Genomic DNA, 25,027 nt, shown 5'->3' with positions numbered 1-25,027 from the left:
TGAAATTTCATTCGTTTGGCTAAATTATACAAGCTAATTATGATCACCCATACTTTATTGTGACCATGATGCTATGATGAAGCACATACCCTCAAGAAAATCCTCAAGGGTCTATGGATGAAGACACTAATCTTATAAGCTTAAGTATTTCACCACTATGGATTGGCCCAAAGCCATTGCTGTCAATGGTGATTGCGGACCTGTTAACATGGAATCAGGGGTCGATAGGTTAATGTTATCTTTTGTCCGTGTCAGTAATTGATTTCAACGCCAAGTGGTGATATGTGAAAAAGGACCGCCCTGTTGACCCAAATAAGCAGTTAAATGTACTTATACCCAGAGTGCAAGTCACTATATGTGATGTATATATTGTTATATAAAGGAATGTATGTTGTTACAGCACCATAACATTCTTTAAACAGATGTAACGAAAAGCACTAGAAATCTGGAGTTTACCACACACGGGAACAGCACGCCCAACTTTCTGCCATATATTGCCATTGGGATCTACAAATGATACATAGCGTAAACCACAAGCGTACAGGAATTCACAGGCTTCTGGTTATAGTTATATCTATTCACACAAAACAAATGCACCAGTATGGAAACTGTTGAATTTTGCTACTGTGACTACCAAAAGTTACAAAATGATATACGGTAACGTAATGAGGTTCCTTCCATGAAAATGTGTCAACTTGAACCAGGGTGAACCCAAAGCCATCCATATGTACGGTACATTCTATAATCTAACTTGTCAGGGTTAAATCCTCTCCCCTTTTCTGCATACACAAACTTGTTGAAATGTTGTCCACACAAAATGTAAACATTATTTTGAGCCGGTGAAGGACAAGACAAGATTTGAATGTCAGTAGTACAAGGCCACTCTAAAGGGACATCTCCCTGCCTTGAGGGACGGATTTTCCATTCATTGACCAGACAGTCAGCCATGAATAGCTACAATACAGTCAAAGTGAAACTCCCTTAACCCTTCCAAGCAGACAACTTTATGATAAAATCTTACCATGACAGTATTTAGATCATAGTTCAGTGATAAGTAGACCATTATGTGACCTACCTGGATTCTAGGTCATCCACCATTTGACCCATTTGAGTACAGTTTTTTCAGCAGACCAAATCACTTGATGTTTATTTCATCTCATATATATTTTCTCAGAGATTTTTGATATATGAACAAAGGTAAAAAATGTAAACAAACAACAATTTGCATGATTTCAGACCTTTTTGAAGGTACCGGTAGAATGGAATAACCAGATAAAGCGCCTCAAGAGTTGCTTCCATGTGTTGAAATAAAACCTTGTAATCTGTGCATTGAAGTAGGACAGTGTGACTTTGTAACGGCACGGGCACAACAGTATCCTCTCAAGCAAATACAAACAACAGAAAGCAAAAATACACAGAACATGATAACACGAAAGTAAAAAAGCTACATTTTGATATAGACTATTCAAAATGATATCAGAGAAGGACGTAAACTGACTTGCATCGTGTACAATACTGGTACATTCAGATTTCAATGACTGTAAGAATTTCCTTTGATTTCATGTGACACACTGTAATCTTTTTTTGTGGAAAATACATTTTGCATGACAGCACAGTGCAAACTCTTCAATGCCTTCTTCCTGACTAATGATTTTGCCCTGCTCATCATCAAATCTCCAAATCCAGTCATACTAAGTGCTTTGCTGTTTGTTAGTTGCCTACTTAGCAAAAGAAGAAATAATCCTGACTTTCTGATGATGGAAAATTAACCTCTCTCTGCTGACTGATTTAAGAAAATATTGCCTACCAACAAGGACACTGCTTGCATACACTTTCTGTTTGAACACTTTTGTTGGCTGACTGTTTACATGTAAATTGCGAGTTCCCCTTTCAATACAATTGTTGGATTGTTTGCTTGCTCTAATTTTAACCTGAATGTTTCATATTTTCACTTTCTGAAACACTTCCTCTGATTGGTTGAGAGAATTTTTTTTTGTCTACTGCTCCAAAATACTACGTTAACATAGACAGTAGTGGTTCTAATATCAGCAGAGTTCTCCACAAACAGATTTTAAAGGGGTTGACCACCCCTGTGTTCTTTGGGTATGTCTATTCATATGCTAATAATCACACAAAAGAATCATTAGCATAACATCAGAACATGCAAATTATCCATTGTTATGCTATGTTCCGTCTGCATTTCTTAGTTGTGGAGCAGATTGATCAACATTAATGAGAAAAATAATTTCACTTCAGCAAAATTTGTTTTTTTACACTAATCATTTCCTGTCAGTAATGACGCTCTCTTGAAATTAAACTGCATCAAGTGTAACATGCTACAACTTGCTAAGCCATGTGTAAATGTTTGCCCCAACCCAAAACCACTTCAAAATTACTCCAGTTAGTTACTTCTGCTGTCTTCGGGCAATTTATTACTGCACTGAGACCCTGACCACACTTGATGGGTTTGTATTTCATTGTGGTTACACCCTGCGTACGCTTGAGCTAGAACGTCACGCCGTAGGGACAGATATTTGGACTCAAATTGTTACACACCTTTTATGATCTATCACTTGTCAGGGCTCATTTTGAAGCTCTTGGAGTGAGAAAATTTCCTCTTGTGTTAGTTTTTCAGAAAATCAAAATTTTATTTTCCCCTATAGAGTTAACACAGGGACGGCAGCCATTTTGAATTTCAAATATCAGTAAATGTTAGGTAATGTGTTTCTCTAGTTGTACCAACCTTTACATGGTGACCTCTTATTTTTATTCTTGATTTGGTAAAGACTTTGGTCAAAAGTTTCGTTGAGGAAAGTCTGAGCAAAAGTTTAAGTCTTTTACTTTTGAGGTACATACTACCTTAATTAAATTGTTAGTACTACACCAATTCAGGACATACCACATTCATTTTTATGGTCATTCAATTTCCCCGTTTCAAGGCACTCAGTTAAAAGACAAAACTAGTGTAAGTTTGCCAAGCAGAAGTATGTTGAAAATTTATTCCAGTACATCAGACCCAAGTAAGTAAATTTGTTGTATTTTTCATCCCCATGCTTTGGAGTTTTCATGATAAAACTGTATTTGAATAGGACTTTATGGCATAGCTTTTCTGTCTGCAAATCTTTTGTTCACAAAATTTTTGAAAATCAGTTTACTCAAAGTGCTGTATGTGGCAATTGCATAGTTTAATTGATGCCAGGGTCATTACACAATATTAATAACAAAGATTTGTTTTTTACTGTCCTTTTCAATCAGTGAATACCACTGATTGCAGCTGGCATTTAAAATGCATTAGTGCATACACAACAACAGTAGCAATCAAGACAAATTGTTGTTATATTTTTATGAGTAACCCGTAGTAGGATTGTGTCATTGGAGCTGCAATCAAAACCCTGCATTCAATGAAGTGTCCTGGTATATGATTGCTGTAAATGCCAGTTCTTGCTTTTATGGTACTTCCCTAAAATTAACCAATATTTTATATTCAAAATGGCTGCCAGGCCTTACTCTGTCAAAAACTCTTTGGCAAAAATTAAATTTTTGATTTTCACAAAAAACAAGATTGTGAAAAATATTTTCTCCAGGTGCTTTAATAGTTAAAATGAGTTCACAGAAGCAGTAGACTAGAAGCGAATAGTTAAAAAATGTGAGTGTTCACAAAACTGTCCCCAAGGCACAATTTTCCTCAGTGGTAACCAAGGTCACCTGAGCTATGCAATGAAGTAATTGTCTTCTTAGCTTCAGACTGCGGCAGGTTTTTTATTTGCCCTGCGACAGCTCTTCAATTGGTTCTGAGGCCAAGCTAATGGCAGAAAAGTCTATTACATCTGACATATACCTAGCGGCAGGGATTTCAGAGCTTGGTATCAGGTGTTGACCCATGAGTCACATCTAACAAGCCAATATCGACGCAAACTTTGCTTGAAGCAGAAGAGTTCAGACAAATCATTTCTTTTTTTTCACAGATTGCCTGAGATCATAAAATTTCAGCATAGTTCAAAATTTCATTGCACCCAATATTTTGGAATTATTGCTCTATGTGTTGAAGCTGTTGATGTGTTTTTTCAGTATTTTGGTTCTGTCTACAGAACAGTTTTTGTTTGTAATCAGGTCTCCCCACATTATTGTGAAAGGCGTAGTGTTCAGCTATCAATACAGCCTGCACCAGTGTTAGGTGTGTATTTTCCAATCTTATTGTTAACAACTGAATTTTTGTCTAGACTGACACTGTAGTTCCTTTGTGAACAATAACATTGCATAACACACACTATGCATTGCCATTGAAGGCTAGTCTTTTGTATTTCAGCGTACTAAAAAAAAGAGAAAGAGATAACACCAAATGTTACGACCATTGTCCTGTCAAGTGTTTGCTTTGCATAGCGTGGCTCTACGCAGATGGTGTCTGCTGAATGTTTGTCATCAAGTCAGAAAGTCCTTTTGGAGAAAGGAGAAAAAAGCAATCCCAGAATTCCATAGTTGTGACGTTCATATGTGTCGTCATGGTAACTATCACATGACAAACACCCCACATCCCCCCACACCCCCAACGTTTTCTCCTCATTGCCATGAACACTCAGTGAATGGTAATAATTAGTGTGTACTGTACTCTGTTTTCTCAGTAACACCTTTTATGTCAGTGGTATTTTTTTTACAAATACAGGTAAATTTTTCTCTTAATAATATATTGAAATATCAAGTATCAGAGTGGCTAATAGAAAGTTACATGTACAACGTAGTGTTGTTGATAAATTATTTCTAGTGCTGACTGGAATTTTGTTTGTTGTTTTTGTTGAAAGCAAAATTGGACATGACACCAGCGACAGTCTTGGTGGAGGGACTGTGAGTGTACATTAGTTAAAAGCTGCATTGATTATTCACAAGCGTAAGATAGGGCATTTTGACTTCATCTGGAACTTGAACAACAAACTGCACTTTTGAAGTGTAACAAAAGCGCTGGTTTGAAAAATTATAGTTAATAGAGCTACAACATGGCCCTTTGTTATATATTGGTAAAAATGGAGTCAGTCGCTGTCATCCAGAAAGCTTACAGGAAGAAAATAATCTACTGGAGATGCAGTTGATATATTGTCCAGTGTATGAATGTGTATAGTGAGTCTTTTCACATTTTGAATAGCCTTGGAGTTTAGTGCATACCACAAGATACTGCCTGACACTGCCAAGATACTTCAGCTTTACTTCACTGCTCATGTGAACAATAACTTCTGTAAGTCCTACTACTTGATTTACAAATGTTGAAATACTCCGGATGAGGTTCATTAAACATCAAAACACAGGCACTCCCTAAGATTTCTATGCCTGTTTTAAAGGTAGTGCTGGTTCACTTATTTGATTGCTGGGCATGTCTTGGAAAGTATAAAATAGCTCTTTTGCCTGCATTTTACAAACTCAACTGCTATATAAGTACGTTCCCAATTAGGGTAGTTCGCGCCCCGAAAGTGAAAGACTTAAACTTTTGCTCAAACTTTCTGTAAGAAAACTTTTAACTATTCTCTTTCAAAATCAGGAACATGAATCTGGGGTCACAGTGCAAATTTTTGTATTAGAGAAACAAATTACCCATTATTTAAAGATATTTGGAATTAAAAATGGCCGCCATCTGTGTGGTTATCTGTATGGGGAAAATCAAATTCCTGGTTTTCACAAAACTAAACAGTTAACTGGTGAAAATTTTCAAGTACCTTAAAAGCTTCAAACTGAGCCCCCATAAGCAGTAGGTCAAAGAATATTACAAAAGTTTCAGAGTCCGACAATCTGTCCCTGAGGCATTCTAACTTAAAAGCAGTTGAAGCACCTTTTCTGTTTGGTTTGGTGTGATACCAGCACACCCTCATGTTGTATGTGGGTGTACAATAAATGGACAAATGAAAAGGAGGTAGGATTTACATTCCTAGAGTTTAGCAGTTCTGAGATGCACAGATGTATCCCTCAGGGGATGTCTCTAGTGATACAATACCTATGCAAACAAATTCATACCAACTGTCAAAGATATATACCCAGCACTTCAAAATGTAATAACGGAAATACCAGTGTGTGGAAACCATAGGTTTTCAAGAGGCCAGCCATGTTCACTTTAAACCTCGCTGATGCAGTGTTTGATACACTTAGGTACACACGGTACATATCGTGATTTTGGGATATCTGCAACAGCAGAGGTGTTCATATGATATACCTAAGCCAGCAGACAAAGTGGAGTTAAAAGATAACTTCTGACAGAAAGTTGTGCTGTCCCAAGGGACTATTGGACAATAATGTTTGGCTCAATAAGATACATCGGAAGTCAGAAATGCTTTTCAATGAGCAGTGCATGTTTTATATTGATGTAATTAATCCATGAACTGTCGGAAGTTTCACGTCTTTCTGATACAGTTGGCTGTACCCTTGAGTTTGTCAGTGTTCTTGCTGTGGTTTTGGAGAATAATATGATTTGGGAACTCCCATATACCATTTCTAATGTCCATCAAATTCTGATTGCATTGTCCTACCAAGGGGAACATACCCTAATAACATGACTTGGGAAACCCAGTAAAATTTACCTCCAGTACCCTGACAAAAACACTGTTTGATTTATATCTCCATGCACACAGTACGTGATATGGTGTACTGTACAATGATATGTTTCAATTGTGACAGACACTGTGACATACTAGATGAGAGAAACATTAAAAACTCAGCAATTTTATGGATCACAATATCCTTTGCAGTGGAATTAATATCACAATATTAGCAATGTCACACTGGCCAATTTTTTTCTGAAATACACTGCGGACAACTTTATTAATACATCTGTTTAGCAAGCAAATCTTAATGACATTTCCAACTTGTACTGGGTAGCTAAACTTGAAAATTTATGCAAATTTTATACCAACAGTATGAAATTTGTTTATTAGGATCTATTGTATTTGAAAAGATATTAACCAATGGTTAATTATGATATTTCATCTCTTTGCTGCTCATTTAGAGTGTCGCAACATTTTGGAAAGTAAGAGATGGATGGAGGTGATATGAACCACGATGAAGACACACGAAACTCGCGCTCCAAGTCGTGGAACTCAATAGGCAGTCAAGATGCAATCGTCAGTATTGATGAGGACACTACAGAACAGTCTCATTTCATAAATGGACACCCAAACAACGATTCACCCACCATAATTGAGCCAGAAAGATGCAAAACGGTGATCAGTTTTCTCTACATGTGCGTCGGGACGTACTTCCTGACGTTTGTTCTGACAGTGGTGCACGATCGCATGCCGGATACGGAAAAACATCCACCGTTGCCAGATATCGTGTTGGACAATGTTCCGTTGACACCTTGGGCGGGAGAAATTTCAGAGGGTATTCTCACGACATTGGGTGTCATGTTTTTTATAATAGTATTCCTTCATCAACATAGGTGAGTGTTTCTTATTTGTTCAGTGAGTAGAAGTGTTAAATGAAAGGGCATAACAAAAGAATTCATGCCAATTTAAGTCCTCTTTCAAAATCATGAATAAAAATTGGGAAGTGTCACAAACTTTGGTAATAGAGAAACACTCAATATTTGCCGGTTATATTGGAAAAATAAAATTCCTGATTTTTACAAAACTAAGCTGATGAAAATTTCATTTATTTCATAAGCTTCAAAATGAGCCCGGCAAGTGGTAGGCCAAAAGTGTATTGTAAAAGTTTCAGAGTGCCCATATCTGTGTCCACCAGGCATTTTCTACCTGAATGCTGCAACACAACTTGATAGTTTAGGTGTGGCATGTTTCACAGCCAGTTACTTGCAATTCAAGTCTTATCAAATACCATAGGCCATGAAGGCACTCTGTTATTTAATCTTGAGCAGCCTTGACAATAGCTGTTGCTTGCTAACATTTGCTGACCAAAGCTATGAACATGAAATCTATCGTAGCTGTCATACAGAATGACTTCTTAAATCTGAACTTATCACAAGAACATCCAATGAAATAAAAAACGGCAATGAAAAACCTATATAATCAGACCTCATCTGCTTAACTTTGTCCTTGACAGTGGCCAAGTAACACTGAACAAGTTTAAGCTTTAAATGCTACCTAGTTGGTGCTTCGTAAGTGACTGTTAACATAAATGGTCTAACTTGACGTTACTCAAAGACTGAGAGTCCATGCCAAACAGTCGAATATCTGAAAAGCTGAAACAGTTTTCACAAAAGCTCTGTAACTAAGAAAAAGTGCAATGGTAAATTTGCCTGTAATGTTACCCAATATGGCAGTGTTGAACTATCATCATAATGATATGCAAAAAATTTACAGTATTATGCCAATATTTGGCTTGTCTTACACATTTTCACAAATGGAGAGGTTTGAGAAATGCTGTATATATATGCTGGTGTACAGGATCAACCATGCTACAGATGATGTACATGTATCTACAGGTTAAGAATATGACAATTCAAGAGCTGCTGTCACAAATTTTTCGAGCCTTTATTTTGCTAGCCTTTATTTTTATCTAGCCTTTATTCAGAGCTTTTAATTAGGTGGTTGAGCTGGTATTAATAAAACGTTTCCCAGGTTCCCCTTGCTCCACTGCAGAAATGTGAGATGACGCAGACGACACATACAGCATTCTGCAGTAAATACTGATCCGTCATATTATTTACCCAAACTGCTCATATTATTATCAATAACACTGTAGCTTTCCATTTTCCAATTCAGAAATACAAAGGAAAGGTCTTTGGTTTAATAATAGTTGTGTTTTCTTTTCAGTTAAGTATGTATGACTAATGATATCTCCACAGAAGATTGTTGATAAGATACCCTACACAATATTTGTATAGCAAGACTTGGTTTGTTTAAATTGCAATAAAAAAGGGCCTAATCACTTTAGATAGTATGAGAACGATAATATCTGCCATTAAGATTCAAGTAAGTCATTATGTCATAGTACTTGTATAGACAGGAGAGACAAGACTACTGTCTATGGACGTTGAAAATTCACGGTTGCCATGGTAAATATTGATTAGAGTGAGAGTATGCTAATCGCTGTATCTTGATGTACCTTTCGGAAATTAGTTGCTATGATACTCAGCAATAGACATGTATTTGGATGATAATCACTTTATTTTGGCACAGATATCCCCGGCATTGACCAGTTTAGGTGGATGTATACGCAGTGAGTCGGGAGTGAAAGACGTCGCTTTTGAATTTGTCAGTATGTTGTTAGAGGATGAGTTCTGACGAGGAATATTTTAACATCCATTGATTTTTGAAAGTTCAAAAAAATCAGACACACAAGAAAGCTTTGAATACTTCAGGTTTCATAGTAAATTTTCAAAGTTTAAAATTCTAATTTTGTGTCAAGGGATCTATGAATTGTTTATGCTCATAGACTTGATATTCAGATGAAAATCTCCAACAACAGGTATTTAGAGACATCATATTAGAAAATATTTATGAATAATTACGCAATAAATAATATATAATGGGTCACTGTCTGAATACAAAGTCTGTCTGCATTTACAATGAGGAAAGTAATCATGCCATGAGTAATGTCTGTTGAGTCATTCATTGATGCTGAAGTTTCAGTTTTGTAAGATTGGTTGTTCAACTGAATACCATGTTGCCACAGGGGTGTCCTGAACTGTCTGTTACTGTTTTCACATCGGAAATGAATGTGCAATGGCCGCAGGAGTGCTGTTAATGGCCTTTCACTGTTTCATAAAGCTGTAACCACTAGAGTGCTCGTTGTATGCTGCAATAGAAAAAAGAAACTTCCTTGTTTTCTGTTGAAAGCGTAGATTTACATTTTACCGTGCAGAGCCATTGCTAGTGACATATTGTTGTATGCCATCAAGTGATGCTATTGATGAATTGACGATTTGTAATATGTGTACAGAACCATCTAATGGTTAGACTACGTCCATTTTGAAACAATATCAAAACGGATCACGGGCATTACTGATGAGGTAGCTTATCACTGAAGCCACCATGCACCGGTATGTTCAAGACACTTCTATAGTGTATATTCATCGCATGAAATTAAAATTGTGGTAGTTCAAGTGGACTACCAAAAGTAGTTAAAAGACAACATCTAGTTGTCCTCCTTTGTTGCTATGTACTACCATATGGACAGGGATGTCAGTAGAAAATTTTGGTTCCAGGCGACAAAAATGAAATTACAGGCGGTTACAGGTAGTGTATGTGCACATTAAGTTTGTGCAGAATGTCCCGATTTTCTGGTAAAACTAAATTTTCACAACCGGCAAATTTCAGCTGACAGCCGGTTGTTTTTGCCGGCTGCTGCCATTTTCTACATCCCTGATGGATGACTTTAAATGATACGATTATTATTATTTCTGATGTATCTGAATAAATTAACACAAACAAATGAAAAAAGTTATTCATACTCTTACATCCCCTTTCACATACATCGTAGTTCAACTTTCATTTAGTTGTTCGGATGATGTAATGACATTCCACAAAACTGAAAGTGTTAACAAATCATTTTCAAAATTGTGCAAACACTGTCAGGATTGCTTCATGAAGGCTAATCATTGAAAATTACCAAACTGAACAGAAGAAAAAGAAGTATGGTGTACATCCTATTCCTTTACTATCATGCTGATGGGTGGCAAACAGTGCTCAATAACTTGTCATACACAATGCATTGATTACTCAACGTCGGGATTTCACCAAGTTTTGAATACAATCACTGTCTGTGGTTTGGAAAAGTCTGCCAGTCAGCCGACCTGAGCCGATATGTTCTTGTGAGCACAGCTGTTCACCCCATGCATAGCTGTACAGGGAGGTTCCACTTTCATGACATGTAAATGAGTATCAATCCCCCTGGGACAAACCAATTCCCGAAATTCGTAGTCCTAAGGCAAGGCTAGGTTTTAGTTGTCTTTTGAACATGGACTGCGATTCTGGTAATTTGAATCCTTGTATATGTACAGCACTGGGATGAACAATTTCTAATAGTCCTGAGGCAGAGACCAGTCTAATGTGTTATACAGATCTCTTCACTTCTCTTTCAACAAGCCCACCAGGCTGGTTGAAAGACAGTGGTATGTTAAAAATGTATGTCGAACCAGAATTATTACCACTTGCATTTATTGATATTCTCATGTACTGTTTTAAAACTGCATCAAAGCTGTTAACAGGCATCGCAGTCCTCCGTGATGGAGGGACTGTAAACACGTGTTTCACTTTGCAATTCTCAGAGCATCTGATTATTAAGCATCCAGGCATTCGTCCCCATCTGGTTCATTTTGCTTCAGGGCAAGAAAGTATCAGAAACCGAAACATGTTGATCTGCAGTCAGTATACGTACATGAAGAAGTGCATTGCCCCATTGGTATCTGAATGTGCAATGTACCCAAGTGCTGTACTATGACATCATTGTTATCAGTGGCAGCTGTGTGACCTTTGACCTTTCAGTCAGCTTTCTGAACTACTTGTTACGTTTCCATGACGTGTGTCGTGTACGGCCGCTGCAACACACATGTACAAGGTACGGAAGTCTCTCATGCCTGCAGCACTATGGGATGAATTGACAGTCATAAACACGCGCCGTAATTGTGTTATTTACTTGGGTCTTTGTGTGCCTAACGTCACATGAATAAAGGATAACTAGCAAACACTTAGGAGTATCATTTAAGATTAGTCTTCCTCAGATGAATGCAGAAGTTCACTAAAATTGATTGCAAAACAGATGTGCTCTTTTCTTCGATTTTCCTTGTAAAGGATACATGAACTCCTGATCATTTTATTGAATTGTCAAATGTTGACTCAATATTCGTTAAATCTTTCTGTCCTTTATTCAGTTCCACTGTTAGTGATGTATACCTTATCATAACAAAGTTGGTCTGTTGTTGTGTATTTATCAGCCAATTTCTCTTACTTCACAATAGCTGTGAAATTTTCCAACTTTGTTTCTGATAGATTTGTAGGTATAACCTCCTTCAGATGATTCAAAATATGATGAACTTTTCTCAGTTGTATTCTTGTCGCAAAGTTTGTCATTTGTGGTAAGAAATCCTCTCTGAATTTGCCTGTTCTATAACTAGACCTTATTTACATTTTTCAAATTGTGACAACATTTTCACATTGGGTTCCCAGGCAAAGATGGACCACGTTGTGATTTGTACATGTATTTCTTGAGAGGTTATGACCTCATCATTCAAAATATGCACAAAGTATGATAATATATTGCATTCTTACACCAAGGTATGTCTCCTCAGAATGTGCTATCCATATGAACATGTTTAGTATTTTCATTGAATTCTTCTGAGTAGGATAGAGTCAGGCTATTTGCCTTTGGAATGACAGGCTGGCTGGGAGCTTGATGATTCACAGAAACCAAAAACCACAAAGTGTAAATTTAATACATCATATACACATAGGAAAGTAACTCCACAGAGTTGTAAGATATCTTCTATGGTGGAAGACACTTGCAGTCAAGTTCCATGGCCTAGATTCCTTTTCCGTCCGCTTGCCTCTGTACCTCCCTCCAGTGGGGACGGAGGTACGGAGGCAAGCGGACGGAAAAGGAATCTAGGTCAAGTTCCATGGCCATTTACAGACGTATGAGTAGCGCCATGGATCTCATACAGGGGAATTTAGAACAGAGGAACATGGTGCTGTGAAAAGGGTTGATACAACCATCAAGTGTTTTCAGTCATAAATCTGACAAGTCATCAGCTTGAATATTCCGGACACTGACCTTTTGATAACCCTGTATATGATTAGGGATAAGGGATTAGGTGAATTGTATGGTTTTGAGAAACAAAGGTGTTCTTGTTGGCAAGGGAAGTGAAGAAATGAAATACTTATTTCTGAAATCAAATAAAGGATTCAAATAATAAATTAAAGTAGAATGTACGTGATGAAACTGTCAAATACGAACGTACATAAAGTGATGTTTGCAGTGTTGAAGGATATAGCTTCTAACATGTGAATGTAGTTTTATACCTACAGCTGAGAACAAAATTATTGCGCTACTAGCTTTCTTTGTCATTTCTGTCGGTAACTGTGCAAGTGTCGTATCAAGATGCCAAACAGTGATAACAGAACTAGTGACATGAAGAATGATAGAAGAGAGTATTTTTATCGTTTCATTTGATTTATGCTTCAAATTTGACAGTCAGAAGTGTACATTTGGACTTCATTTCACTCCTGTGAAAACAACCCTGTCAATATTCCTTGGTAACTTTCCGAAACTGCAGAGCAACAAACAATGCGTCTTGTAGCCTTCCAGAAACATGAGGAGGAGAAATGATAAATTGTCCAATCTTAACTTCCTTTATTGACATTTCTTGGTTATGCTGGGTAACACTTCAAAGTGGGTTGCTCCAAAAGTTGAAGTTGTACATATAGTTATAAGACACATGCCAGAGTTGTGGAGGTAAAAGGTCATTGAACTCATATGACCTTTTTGAACTGTGTGCAACCTTTTTGAAAAGTGGTGAGCTGCTGACAAGATCAGACAAATTTGAATTTGACGATTACTTGTGTATAGACACTGTGGCAGATATGACAGTGGTCTGTGAACCAACACAATTACTGGATACTTTATGCAAATTAGTTTATCAGATATTTTTGGGTGATATCGCATGAACATTTATGAAGCCATGTACAAACTACATCCATGGCGACAGAATCATTGCAAACCCACCCCATGATATCCACTTATCATACCATTGCTAAGGTCAGGAACTAATTTGTTTCACAGATAATATTGAAATAGAAACAATGCATACAAAAGAATCATTTTTTTAATAGATGGATACTTTTTTAAAATTATTAATTAGTTAAACAGGATGTTATCACTAGCACTCTTCATAATGAATCTTTTGGAGTATCACATAATTACCTGATATAAATACTGCTTTAAGTATTAAACAGGTAATTTGTAATTATCTTCTCTCTTTCTACATGTATCTCTTTATTGATAATTATCGTAATTGTGTTTAAAATTACAAATGTATTGAAATTGGAATAGGTAAATTTTTTTTTTGTATTTCATCAGGTGACTTGCTACAGTCAGCAATTTACTGTGTAATTTTTTTTCCTGTCTCCTTCCACATTCTGAGAAAAAAAGACAGGTATCCCACATGTGAATTTCTTTCCATTTTTGGATCTCCCCTTTCCCTCCCCCCTGTCAAGGAGCTGTCCTCTGACATAGTAGAGTTTCCCCTTATTTTACTGGTACTACTGTTTCTATACTGTATGCTTTTGAAACCGGTATGTGACTATGTGTCTGTGTGTATTTTGAAAAGGACATAGTGCGCATAGTGATAAAGACACTATTATGCAATGACACATGATTTTGATGAGGGGAAATTATAACCACTTCATATCCTGAGGTACTTCATCGTACAGAATGACGTTTCCAATTAAAAATGTTCCAAAACAAGGAAGTATAGTAAGTGAAAATCAGACTTGATAGTGAAACAGGTCTTTATTTATGCAGTTTGCTGTTATTTGATAGTGAAACATATATTAAGGTATGCCAAATATACTGTTTTATTTAAGTAAATGCCACTCTATTTTAGTATGCTGTATGTACACGTGGTGCAATGTCACAAATTTTATTACAAGATATCTGGAATGGGGATACTTGTATGACTCTGAAGTATTTTCATTAAAAATTATTTTTGAATTACAGAAGTTTATGGACATTCCAGAAACGTGTCGTGCATGTAATGATTGGAACTAACTACAACTATCCTACCCAGGAACTCTTTAAATTGTTGCATTTTATGCCATTACCTGATAGAATTACACACACAAATACGTTCAGTATTTAAATCCGTGAAACATATGGTATCATCCTATGTGACAGAAAAGCTTCAATTTGTCAGTCGGGTCACTAGAGCTACCGTACATGTAATATGCCAGATGGCCCAAAAAGCCAAACTTATTTGTTAAAATGCATTGACAACACAGGGTGCCATAGAATGAAATAAGCTGAAATGACATCTTCTGTGACATTTGTCTCTTTATTAAGTAACTGGAAAGAATTTTAAATTTGTCCTTTTGTATTTATAAATTTTAGATTTTGTTTTTGTCCTTTTCACATGTTTTTATGGGATCAACGTTTTGTAGATTTCTTCATCTTGGGTAAGATAAAATCACTATGGAGTTCATGAGGCCAGGCTAATTGTATAAGTCTGAATAAGTTGAAATGAATAAATAAATAAATAAATGAATAAATAAATTGATTAATTAGTTAATTAATTAATCCTCTATATATTGGGTACATGTCACAGCGTGAATTAGTGTAATGCAACATACAGTATGCTGAAAATTCCTCATTTATTTTCAACAGAGCAATAAGTCTGTTTCCAGCAGGCAGTCATAATAATTTCATTGAGTACATTACACATTTATGAGTTATGTCAGCGACGCATTCATATTTTATGAATGGATGGATAAAGCCAGGCTTTGAGCCGTTCGCTGGTGATTTGGTAAACCCTGTTTATATCCCAGTATGTTTTTAAGGTCAACTGAAACATCAAAATAGTAACTGACGCGTTGCATAGATGTGAACTGTACCTGTCAAAACCTGCCATGATTGATGGGGTCAGATATGAATTCATAAGAAACCAAGCACACGGATGAATGGAAGTTAGTTTCACAGTATTTACTTTACATGATGAGATGCAGTTGTGTAAATACGCCCCAAGCTTGTAAATTCTGAGTGTTTTCTCAAGTTATTAGTTCCAGCTTGTAATATTAACGTTTAGAACAAAAATCGTGATAAAGTGCAGACAACCTAGTACATGTTAAAATAATGTTTATGATATGTGATGTGTAAGTGTAATCATAAATTACCATGGCAATACTGTCCGTTACTGATATATTTGATCATGAAACGGACAAGTAACATCTGGTTGTGTTGTGAACAAAACTATCAAAATTTAAAAAGTTAATGTTCACAACATGTGAGTTATTGTATATTAAGTGAATGAATGAATGAATGAAGCGTCAGGTTAAGTGCTGAATTCTATCTGTGTGACGTCCATGTATGGAGTGATATTGTACTGGCTGAGTTTCATGGTTCATTACGATGGCTGCAATGCTGCAGGATAGTTTCAAGATACTTGACCTATAAATAAATACATGTTCTCATTCCAAAAGTACATTGTAATACAACCTACATTAGCGTTGTAGACACGATAGATTGTGCCAGTGCGGATTCTGACAGTGGTGCATTATTGACAAATGAATTCTAGCCTTGCCCTTAAATTGATGTCATTTAAAATGGTCAAGTTGAGCACCGGGCATTTTAACACGATTCTTGGTATAAAATGAGAAATTGTATTTGACAGAAACTATAAAAATTTGTTACTATATATCAAAAGTTACAGGAAAAATAGGTCTGATATTTTGCTGTCTGTATTCTCCTGTGAGTCAGTCTTATAATTGAAAGAACAAGGTCAAACCAATAGCAGTGACAAAGTAGGGCTGTTAAGCCCATCATTTGCAATACTGTGGTGTGACTTTTTGAAAGTTTGGTTTACCACAAGTGTCTGTTAGGTATAATCCATGCGTGCTCACATCCAAGTGGTAGTCATGTAGTGTTGCATATAGGCTGTGGGATTTTGGAATTTCCATGACTTGACAGGCCACGTGCCCTGCCATCTGTGAAAAACCGCAATCAGATGACACCTAATCATGCAACATCTTGATGAGATCCATCATCATTTCAATCCCTATCAATTATCCATCCACCCTCACATGTAACCCTTTTCCTGCCAAGTTCATATTTCTGCATCAAGTCAAGTTCACTAAAACCAGTGAAGCACAATACTGCATATCCTATTCGGTGCATTTTAACAAAAAGTTGAACATTTGAAGGTCTCTGAAATCACAGATACTGTATAACATGATTTTTATGGACTAAGCTGTTGGAACAAACCAAGTCAAATAGGTGGAAATACGTATGGTCTCTGGCTCAATCCCACTTTTCACTGACTTGGCTGATGGGGAAGTGATACTTTCTGGCAGGTAAAGGGTTAAATGTGGCAATTGGGTTGGTAACACAATTTCCCCATACTATAGCATATATCCTGAATGTAATACTTGCTTTGGGATTTTAACATGTTTCATCAAATGTATATATCCACAGTTGAGATTTTATCCTATAAAATATATCACCATCTCTGATTCTCCGCTTTTCTTATCTTCGACAGGTTTATTGTTTTGAGGCGTTTCTTTTGTATCACAGCCACGCTGTATCTTTTGCGAAGTGCAACCATCTTTGTCACCTCACTGCCAGAGACTGGACAACATATAGACTGTTCTGCTGACGTAAGTAGCAATAATGTAATACAGAAAATATTTATTTTACATGTGTCACGTTTTACTTTTCACAACAAGAGATATAAACAGGAGCAGTTTTTCACCAGATATTCGTTTCCACAAAAGCGCAGGGATGTCAGTAGGAAATTTTGGTGACAGGTGGCAAAAATAAAAGTACAGGCATTTACAAGTAGTGTATGTGCACATTAAGTTTGTGCAAAATGTCCTGAATTTTACTCAAAGTAAATTTTCACAGCCGGCAAATTTTAGCTGATAGCCAGTTGCTTTTGCTGGCTGCCGGTTATTTTCTACTTCCCTGAAGTGATATGACCTAAATGCCAATGTATTAGACACATCTCAGAAAAATATTTTTCATTGAATATAAATACAAGAGCATTTCTTATGTTCTATAGGAACGCCCGGCAAAGATTTTATTTGGAATTAGGGTCACAGAAAATAATTACAACTTGTCTCTCTGTCTCCTTCAATTCTCAAATAATTCATTGAAAATAATTTCCTGTGATTATTGTACTTGGGCCTCAGCCCAAGTACATTTGTTTTCATTCCGTGGGAAAAAACTGTAAGGTATAACCATTTCTGGCTGAGACCAGGGAGGGCAAAATGTATTGGCTTCATCTTTCTTGGCATAATAAATGGCGTAATGATGTTAACTGAATGGAAGTGCTGCTCTCAGCCAGTCTTGAATAAGTGAGATGTGAATATAAATGCTTCTCTATCTGAGTTCTGGCCACAAAATCTTCTGAATATAATCAAAATGTGCATCGAAATGCAACAATTAATGCACCCTCCGTTTCCTAGGCGATGGCACGACCCTTGCTACACCACTGGACGAGCCAAAGTGGGAGGGGTAATTTCGGTTTGGTCGAACAGGAGGGCTCGAGACCAGAATTTAACATTTAAACTTGAAACATGTTTAATCACTGACAAGATGTGGATTAGTGTTAATCAAAGAGAAAGTTTGAAAAGGAAAGGTTTTATATCCCGGACACAATGAAAAACATTACGACTGGAAACTGTACCCCCGGTTGAGAATAGTAATGCCCACAGCGATGGAGAACACTTATCCTTGAGCTGAGAAAACCAGACGATCATTTCGGAAATAGAGCTGCAGATTCGAGAAGCTCGTTAAAATAGCTAGGTACACCCCGTAAGGGGTGGTTTCGCGTCTTGAGGGCAAATTTCGCCTCCTTCATTAGAAATCGTACGTTTGTTTTTCCAGGGGAACACATCATTTGACACAAAATTTGCATGAAAAGGGTCGCCAGTAAGCACGTGGTCAAATCTGGCATAAGAAACAATATGAAATGTTGGGTAAGCCAGTCCAAAATAAACTGATTTGAACTTTTGTGTTTTGTAATTTATACCACTGCAGTAACATGACTTTTTTTTGACAACATCACACAATGTAATACGTTTTGAAACTGAATACTCCGACGTATTCTGTGTCCCCTTTGCTAAAAAATACGGTATGCCGATTACCATGTAAGGAGATGATGACGTCAAGACAGATTTGTAGTGCGTTTGGTCTTGGATGGTGCACGAAGTTTTGTCGAGGTAGCTTGTGTATTTATTTCCTAAATGGGAGATATTAGGGTCGATCTAAAAGAAGGCCGAAAAATGTTATGATACTCTAAGCGAGCTGAACTCCAATGCGAATGGTTGGATAATTTGAAGGATGTCTAGACTGATCTCGTCTCATTAAGATTATTTGGCGGTCAGTATTGAATTTCAACTGCGTCACAAGTTTGCGTCGAACGGTCAACGAACGATATTTTAGAAATCTGGAGACATGGCACATCGCAGTTTTATTTTAGTATTTATATTTTACAAAAGATGTAAGAAGCAATGATTTTGTTGAAAATTCTGAAAAAAATATAGGAAGATTTGATCGCGAACACATTTTCACTTGGGGGTCAACTAGCCCTGCGTACGATGCTATGTGTTCCGCTACAGCTAACCGCCCCGCTCACCACAGCCCTGCAAAGACCCGTACGTTGGGTCGTGACTTCAAATCCATTTTGGGACTTGACGTAAAAAGCCAAATTACTGCCGAAATTCAGCGTTCTTGGGCCCAAGTCGTATCCCAGCCTACCTCAGCTACTCGATCGCTTCCAAAAATGATAGTCTTTTATTCACTTCTCGTAAATAACCGTCGATGTCGGCAACTCTCTCGCTAGCCCTGCGTACGATGCTGTGTGTTAGCTGTAGCACATAGCATCGTACGCAGGGCTAGGGGTCAACATGGGGTCGCAGCCATGTTGCCTCAAAACTTATTTCTGTCTGCACTCAAAACTCAAAAATGTCGCATATGAACCTGAAAAATCGATGTAATTTTGTCAAACTTCGGCGAAATTTCAGCCTATAGACAAAATTTCATCTAGGTAAGGTAAATTTACTGAAATTTGATCGACAAATAATCCTGAGCTCGAACGTGACAGCTCGCCTTCTCCGGGAAGTAATGCATCCGGCCAGCTGCCCATATGACCGGGTGCATGAGATTGTTTTCAAGCGACGGCGGCAGACCGTACGGGGCTCTGGATATGAACCTACCGCCGGTGTAGCTGTAATAACTGTTGCGTTGTTTTTAATCACCACGGACGAAGTCCGAGGGGACTTATAGGTTTGGTCATGTCCGTGCGTCCGTTCACGCCTAGTACCCAACCCCATACAGATGCACGTCGATTTGTTTCACAATGCTTTCAAATTTGGCCGTGTTAGAGGACTTTTTAGTTTACACCTCCATAGACTCCCATGTATAAGGCAGTTCTCCATAGATTCGCATGTATGATGCCAAGAAAAATAAAAATTTAGTTTCTCATCGTATTCATATTGCCTAAAGGATGCAGTGACACAGTTTTTTTGTCCCCACGGATAAAGTCCAGTGGGCTTATAGATTGGCTCATATCCGTCCGTGAGTCCATCAGTGAGTCCATCGGTTCACGCAGATATCTCAGACATTTTGACAAAATATCATGTGACCTTGGTGACCTTTGACCTCAAATATACATTATTGTCCATAACTCAGTAACCACAAGTGCTAAACCTTTCATATTTGGTATGATGGGACACCTTATGACGCCACATATTGTACCCCATTAATTACGTGCATATCTAATTATGAGCGAGCCAATAGAGCTAAAGGTCTGATTTTTGGTATATAGGAATAACTTAGCAATACAATTATTATGACAAAATGTGACGTGACCTCAATGACCTTTGACCTCAAATATATATATTTGTCCACAACTCAGTAACCACAAGTGCTACATCATTCATATTTGGTATGATAAGACACCTTATGACACCACATATTGTACCTCATTAATTATGCGCATATATAATTTTGAGCGCGCCAATAGAGCTAGAGGTCTGATTTTTGGTATATAGGAATAACTTAGCAATACAATTATTTTGACAAAATGTCACGTGACCTCGATGACCTTTGACCGCAATATTATATATTTGTCCACAACTCAGTAACCTCAAGTGCTACACCCTTCATAAATGGTATGATGGGACACCTTATGACACCACATATTGTACCTCATTAATTATGCACATATCTAATTCTGAGCAAGCCAATAGAGCTGGATGTCCGATTTTTGGTATATAGGGATAACTATAGGGTAGAAATCTAAATATGCCCATCTAAATATTAGACATCTACCATCGAGAACAAAAGAAATTTGCTGTAATTTGAATATTTAAGGAGTTTAAGCAATTCCCGCTATAAATAAAGAACCCCTGCCTCAAACTCCACAAAAGTTGCTAGACATATTTTGCCGTTGTCATGCCATTGCTTCGTTTAATAACCAGTTAATCAAATGCCTCATTGACAGGAGGAAATTCAAGACCATATTTGAATAGTAGTATATATTGTCCTCAAAATTACTCTATCACGGCCCAAGTACTCATTGCCTTCAGCAATACTGCCTTGTTGTAGATAAAGTCACTTCTATTGTAATGTCGAGAGGTATTTCAAGTTCCTGTTACATTTAAAGCCGCTTCCATTGACCAAAATCATGTGACTGTGTATGATTCATTGATGTCCTTGGCCAAATTCCAAAGTGTGTTGGTGTGGGGACTTTGTCCCGTCACATGTGGAAACATCATACCTATGTCTCGACACCATAATAGGTGTACGTAATTAGAGATAGCTTATCCAATAGTCGATGATTCAGATTCTTGAACAATAAAGTCAGGCATGATAGTTTTATTTGAGAAAAAAAAGTTTGTTGTACCCTACCCCCTCACATGACAGCTAGCCCTGATATCTTAAAGCAACGTGTCCACATGAAGTGGGCTAGCATTTTGACTTACATGACAGTCTTTTGGCAGATATAGTCAGCAACTTTACCAGTGTTGTATCTGCAACTGGTTCAAGAGGCGGTGTTTCCAAAAGTTACAATGGAGTAAATGGTTTAATACTGTATTTTGTTATTGTTTTGACATTTTTAAGGGATGGAAGATATTCTGCTATCTCTTGTTGATTTAGACTCAACAGATATACGGCCTCACAGCCTTGACATTTATTTCAAGTACACTACAAGTGTGTCTGAAAGCAGAGAAATTATTTGATCATAAATAAGTGACATTTTTGGCAACATCTGCTACTTTTGAATCAAAAAATATCCCATCTCACAACTTTGTCTCCTTTGATTTATGTATGTTGTGCGAGGACAATAAACATCTGAACATTTCCAGCCCACAAGTTGGGGCTTAGAAAAGGTATAGGGTCAGGCTGTCCGGTATGTTAATGTCAAGGGCTGGGGCGTTATACCTGGCGTCTTTGAATCACAGAGTGACTCTCCTGTATGACATGTTAGTGAAGTTTCTGGTACTTGTTGATAACAAACTTTGAAAGCTTTGTTTTGAACCTTTTTCAACCATATTTGATAAACTCAAGGATCAGTAAGGTTTAACAGTGAATGAAAATATTGACACTTTTCCTGTGCATAGCTGTGTTTGTAGCCACACCTCTGTAGACATTAAAAGTTTATTCAAACCATCAAAGCGGCAAGAATAAAACTCTCAATGGAAAGGGCAAACATATCAAAATAGCTATGTAACCGGGTGACCATTATCAGATAAGACTTGAAAATCTGAAAAACTACAGTAGCAGTTTTCTTAGTGGTATATTGATTATATTGATCTTTAAAGAAATGCCATGCCTGTTGCTATGGTGAACTATCATAAAAGTTTGTCACCCACTTTGAAAGTTTGATAAAAAAACGGTGCGTTGATGACCGCGTTGGAAAACTCCTGAAAGTGAAGATATTGAACAGTGTATGAAAAGGGTATGTGTGTCCTAAAATTTGGGTCACATATGTAGTAACATGTTGATCTAGTCAGGAGTGTTAGTCTGCATCTTTTCTGTAGTATTTGTTGATCCTGTTCTCGTGACTCATTATGTCTTCATGTAGAAGCCTTTATGATTCAATGTTGATTTGGAAACTTAATGTCACTTGCAATAAAATAATTCTTTACATTATTCTTTCATATACAATTGATAGATACATGTACCTTTATCCTGTCAGCTGGAGGGAAAACAAAAATGTTTTTACTGTATTTTTAATCTTTTGTTGTATTTGGCTGCACGACGTATGCTGTGTTTAGGAAATTCTGTCAGTGTCTGCTATATTCTGTGTCCACTTCATGCAGTTGTAGTGCTGGCCCTCAGAAACAGGTTCTATACATATATTAGTCACAGTAGTACCAGTAGTTGTTGCATTGTATATGCACGATCACAGAACTGCCTCGGCAGTCTCCTTAAACAGTTTAAGGGGAAGGCCGACTATACTAATCACAGCAATGCACAGGCCTTTCAAGGCACTCATGTTTTCTTCACCATGTAGAGAGACTGGAGATTTTTATAAAGTGAAGCTGTTGTACTCTTGTATAAGCTCTGATGAATAGTGCCTCTCGCACCAATGTTGTCAATGACTACGGTACTGTGTGTTGGTACCCTACCAGTAAAAAGATTTAGACTGACATTGTGTAAGCGTTATGCCCTGCATTGATCCATGCTGAATAATGTATTCACTCCGCTGAGCATCAGAATTTTAGTGCTTCAAGGTCATTTATTGTGTCTACATTTACCTTAACCATTATGCATTTGAATTGATGTGACATCTCATCAAACTGGGCAGTTCTGAGCAGCTGCCATTGTAACCTTTGTACAGGAAAGAGGTCCCCATGATGACATCGGTCACTGGGAGTGGCTTTTCCAATGTTTGTGTGTATAGGCCTTTGTGTCTCCATCAGGTCAGTGACATTCACAGTATCTGAAATGTTTGATCGACAAATTAACTTGAATAGTAGTATCATGACTAAAACTTGACAAAACTAGGATTGTCTTTTTATTTCCATGACAAGGCTGTATTAGGTAATGTAGGTCTCTGGTTGTAGGAGTTGTGCAAAAAACAGCTTTTGGAGTAATAAAATTGTATTTACTTTGTAGTAGATAATTTTGCGATTGTTTATTTTGGTTTCAAATGATAAGCTGTAGACTTTCGGGAGTGAAAGCATTGTGTCTGATAATAATTAACTCAAACTGTCAGGTTGTGTTGGTTGAACATAAATTATATGAATCAGACTCAGATACAAGGGAGAAGTATGTGATATTAAATTATCTATCAAGTACATGTACTACTTTTTTTAATTCTTACATTGCCAAGTTCATATGTCACCATTAGGTCAAGTTTGTTCAAACTAGTGAATCGTAACATGTCCTATATGGTGCATTTTAACAAGAAATTGAACATTTGAAGGCCACTGAAAATACAAATACTATAAACATGAGTTTTACAGACTTAAGCTGATAAAAGACTAAGCCAAGTGGGTGAAAATACATATGGGTTTGGCTCAACACTGCTTTTAACAGACTTGGCAGATGGGGAGGTGATACTTTCTGACAGAATAAGGGTTAAAAGGACGTTGTATTCATTTAGTGTCAGTATGATTGTGAAAAATATCATCGGTAACTTGCAATAGCTGTAATAGAATTATAATCATAATATGCAGTTTTCAAATATAATACATATTGCATGAGCAATAAACCTTCTTGTCGCAAGGGGTTACCAAATACACAATTTTCTAACTAAATCTCGTTGAATTCAGCATGTCCAGTTTATGATGATCCAGCAAGTCAAGATATCTTTCACACAACTTCCTTTGATTTTTGATATGTGGTCTGTTCAGTGCCAATCAACAGTCTGAATTTAAATGTTTATTTTTGAAGTATCAAATTTAAGTAAGATTTTTGGAAGCTGTTTTTAACATTAATTTCTCAGATTTGTGAGATATCACAGGGTCAAAAAAAACTCAACAAAATTCAAGTTGGCATAGACTGGATTAATGATATGTATTCAAAATGTTGTCTTTTAATAGAGAAAAAAATCTAATTTTGTTTTTGCAGTTCACTGGTAGTGTATGGTCAAGATTATGGAAATCTTTTCAAATTTTCATCAAGCTAGGCATGGCGTCTACTGGTGGCAGAACATGTGGTGCCTACCTGTACAGCGGACATGCCATGGTTATGACAAATCTTACTTTCTTTATAACGGAATGTAAGTACCTCAGTTTAAAGGTATACAGTCACCTGTAATCTAATTTATATGCCCGTATATGGTCAAAGGGGCGTTCCTTGGTATTCAAAATGCCCATGTGAGGGCGCTGTTTTTAAAAAAGTGGCCATCCGCTTAAAATCTGTGATTGGTTAG

The 25,027-nt window shown here is 37.1% G+C and overlaps 1 protein-coding gene across 1 annotated transcript in view; it reads left to right on the top strand.

Annotated features, from left to right (window-relative positions):
* Window positions 1-25,027, top strand: part of LOC139122720 (sphingomyelin synthase-related protein 1-like) — a 35,399-nt gene that overhangs the window by 2,566 nt on the left and 7,806 nt on the right. Inside the window, exons 2-4 of the mRNA XM_070688377.1 lie at window positions 6,980-7,411; window positions 17,177-17,294; window positions 24,724-24,874. Of these exons, the coding sequence (XP_070544478.1) occupies window positions 7,008-7,411; window positions 17,177-17,294; window positions 24,724-24,874 (673 nt within the window). The 5' untranslated portion in view covers window positions 6,980-7,007. The remainder of the gene's footprint in view (window positions 1-6,979; window positions 7,412-17,176; window positions 17,295-24,723; window positions 24,875-25,027) is intronic.

This window comes from Ptychodera flava, chromosome 22, assembly GCF_041260155.1.
Source record: "Ptychodera flava strain L36383 chromosome 22, AS_Pfla_20210202, whole genome shotgun sequence".
NCBI lineage: Eukaryota > Metazoa > Hemichordata > Enteropneusta > Ptychoderidae > Ptychodera > Ptychodera flava.
Note: the sequence above shows the minus strand (reverse complement) of the source record. Positions and strands in the feature narration are given on the sequence as shown.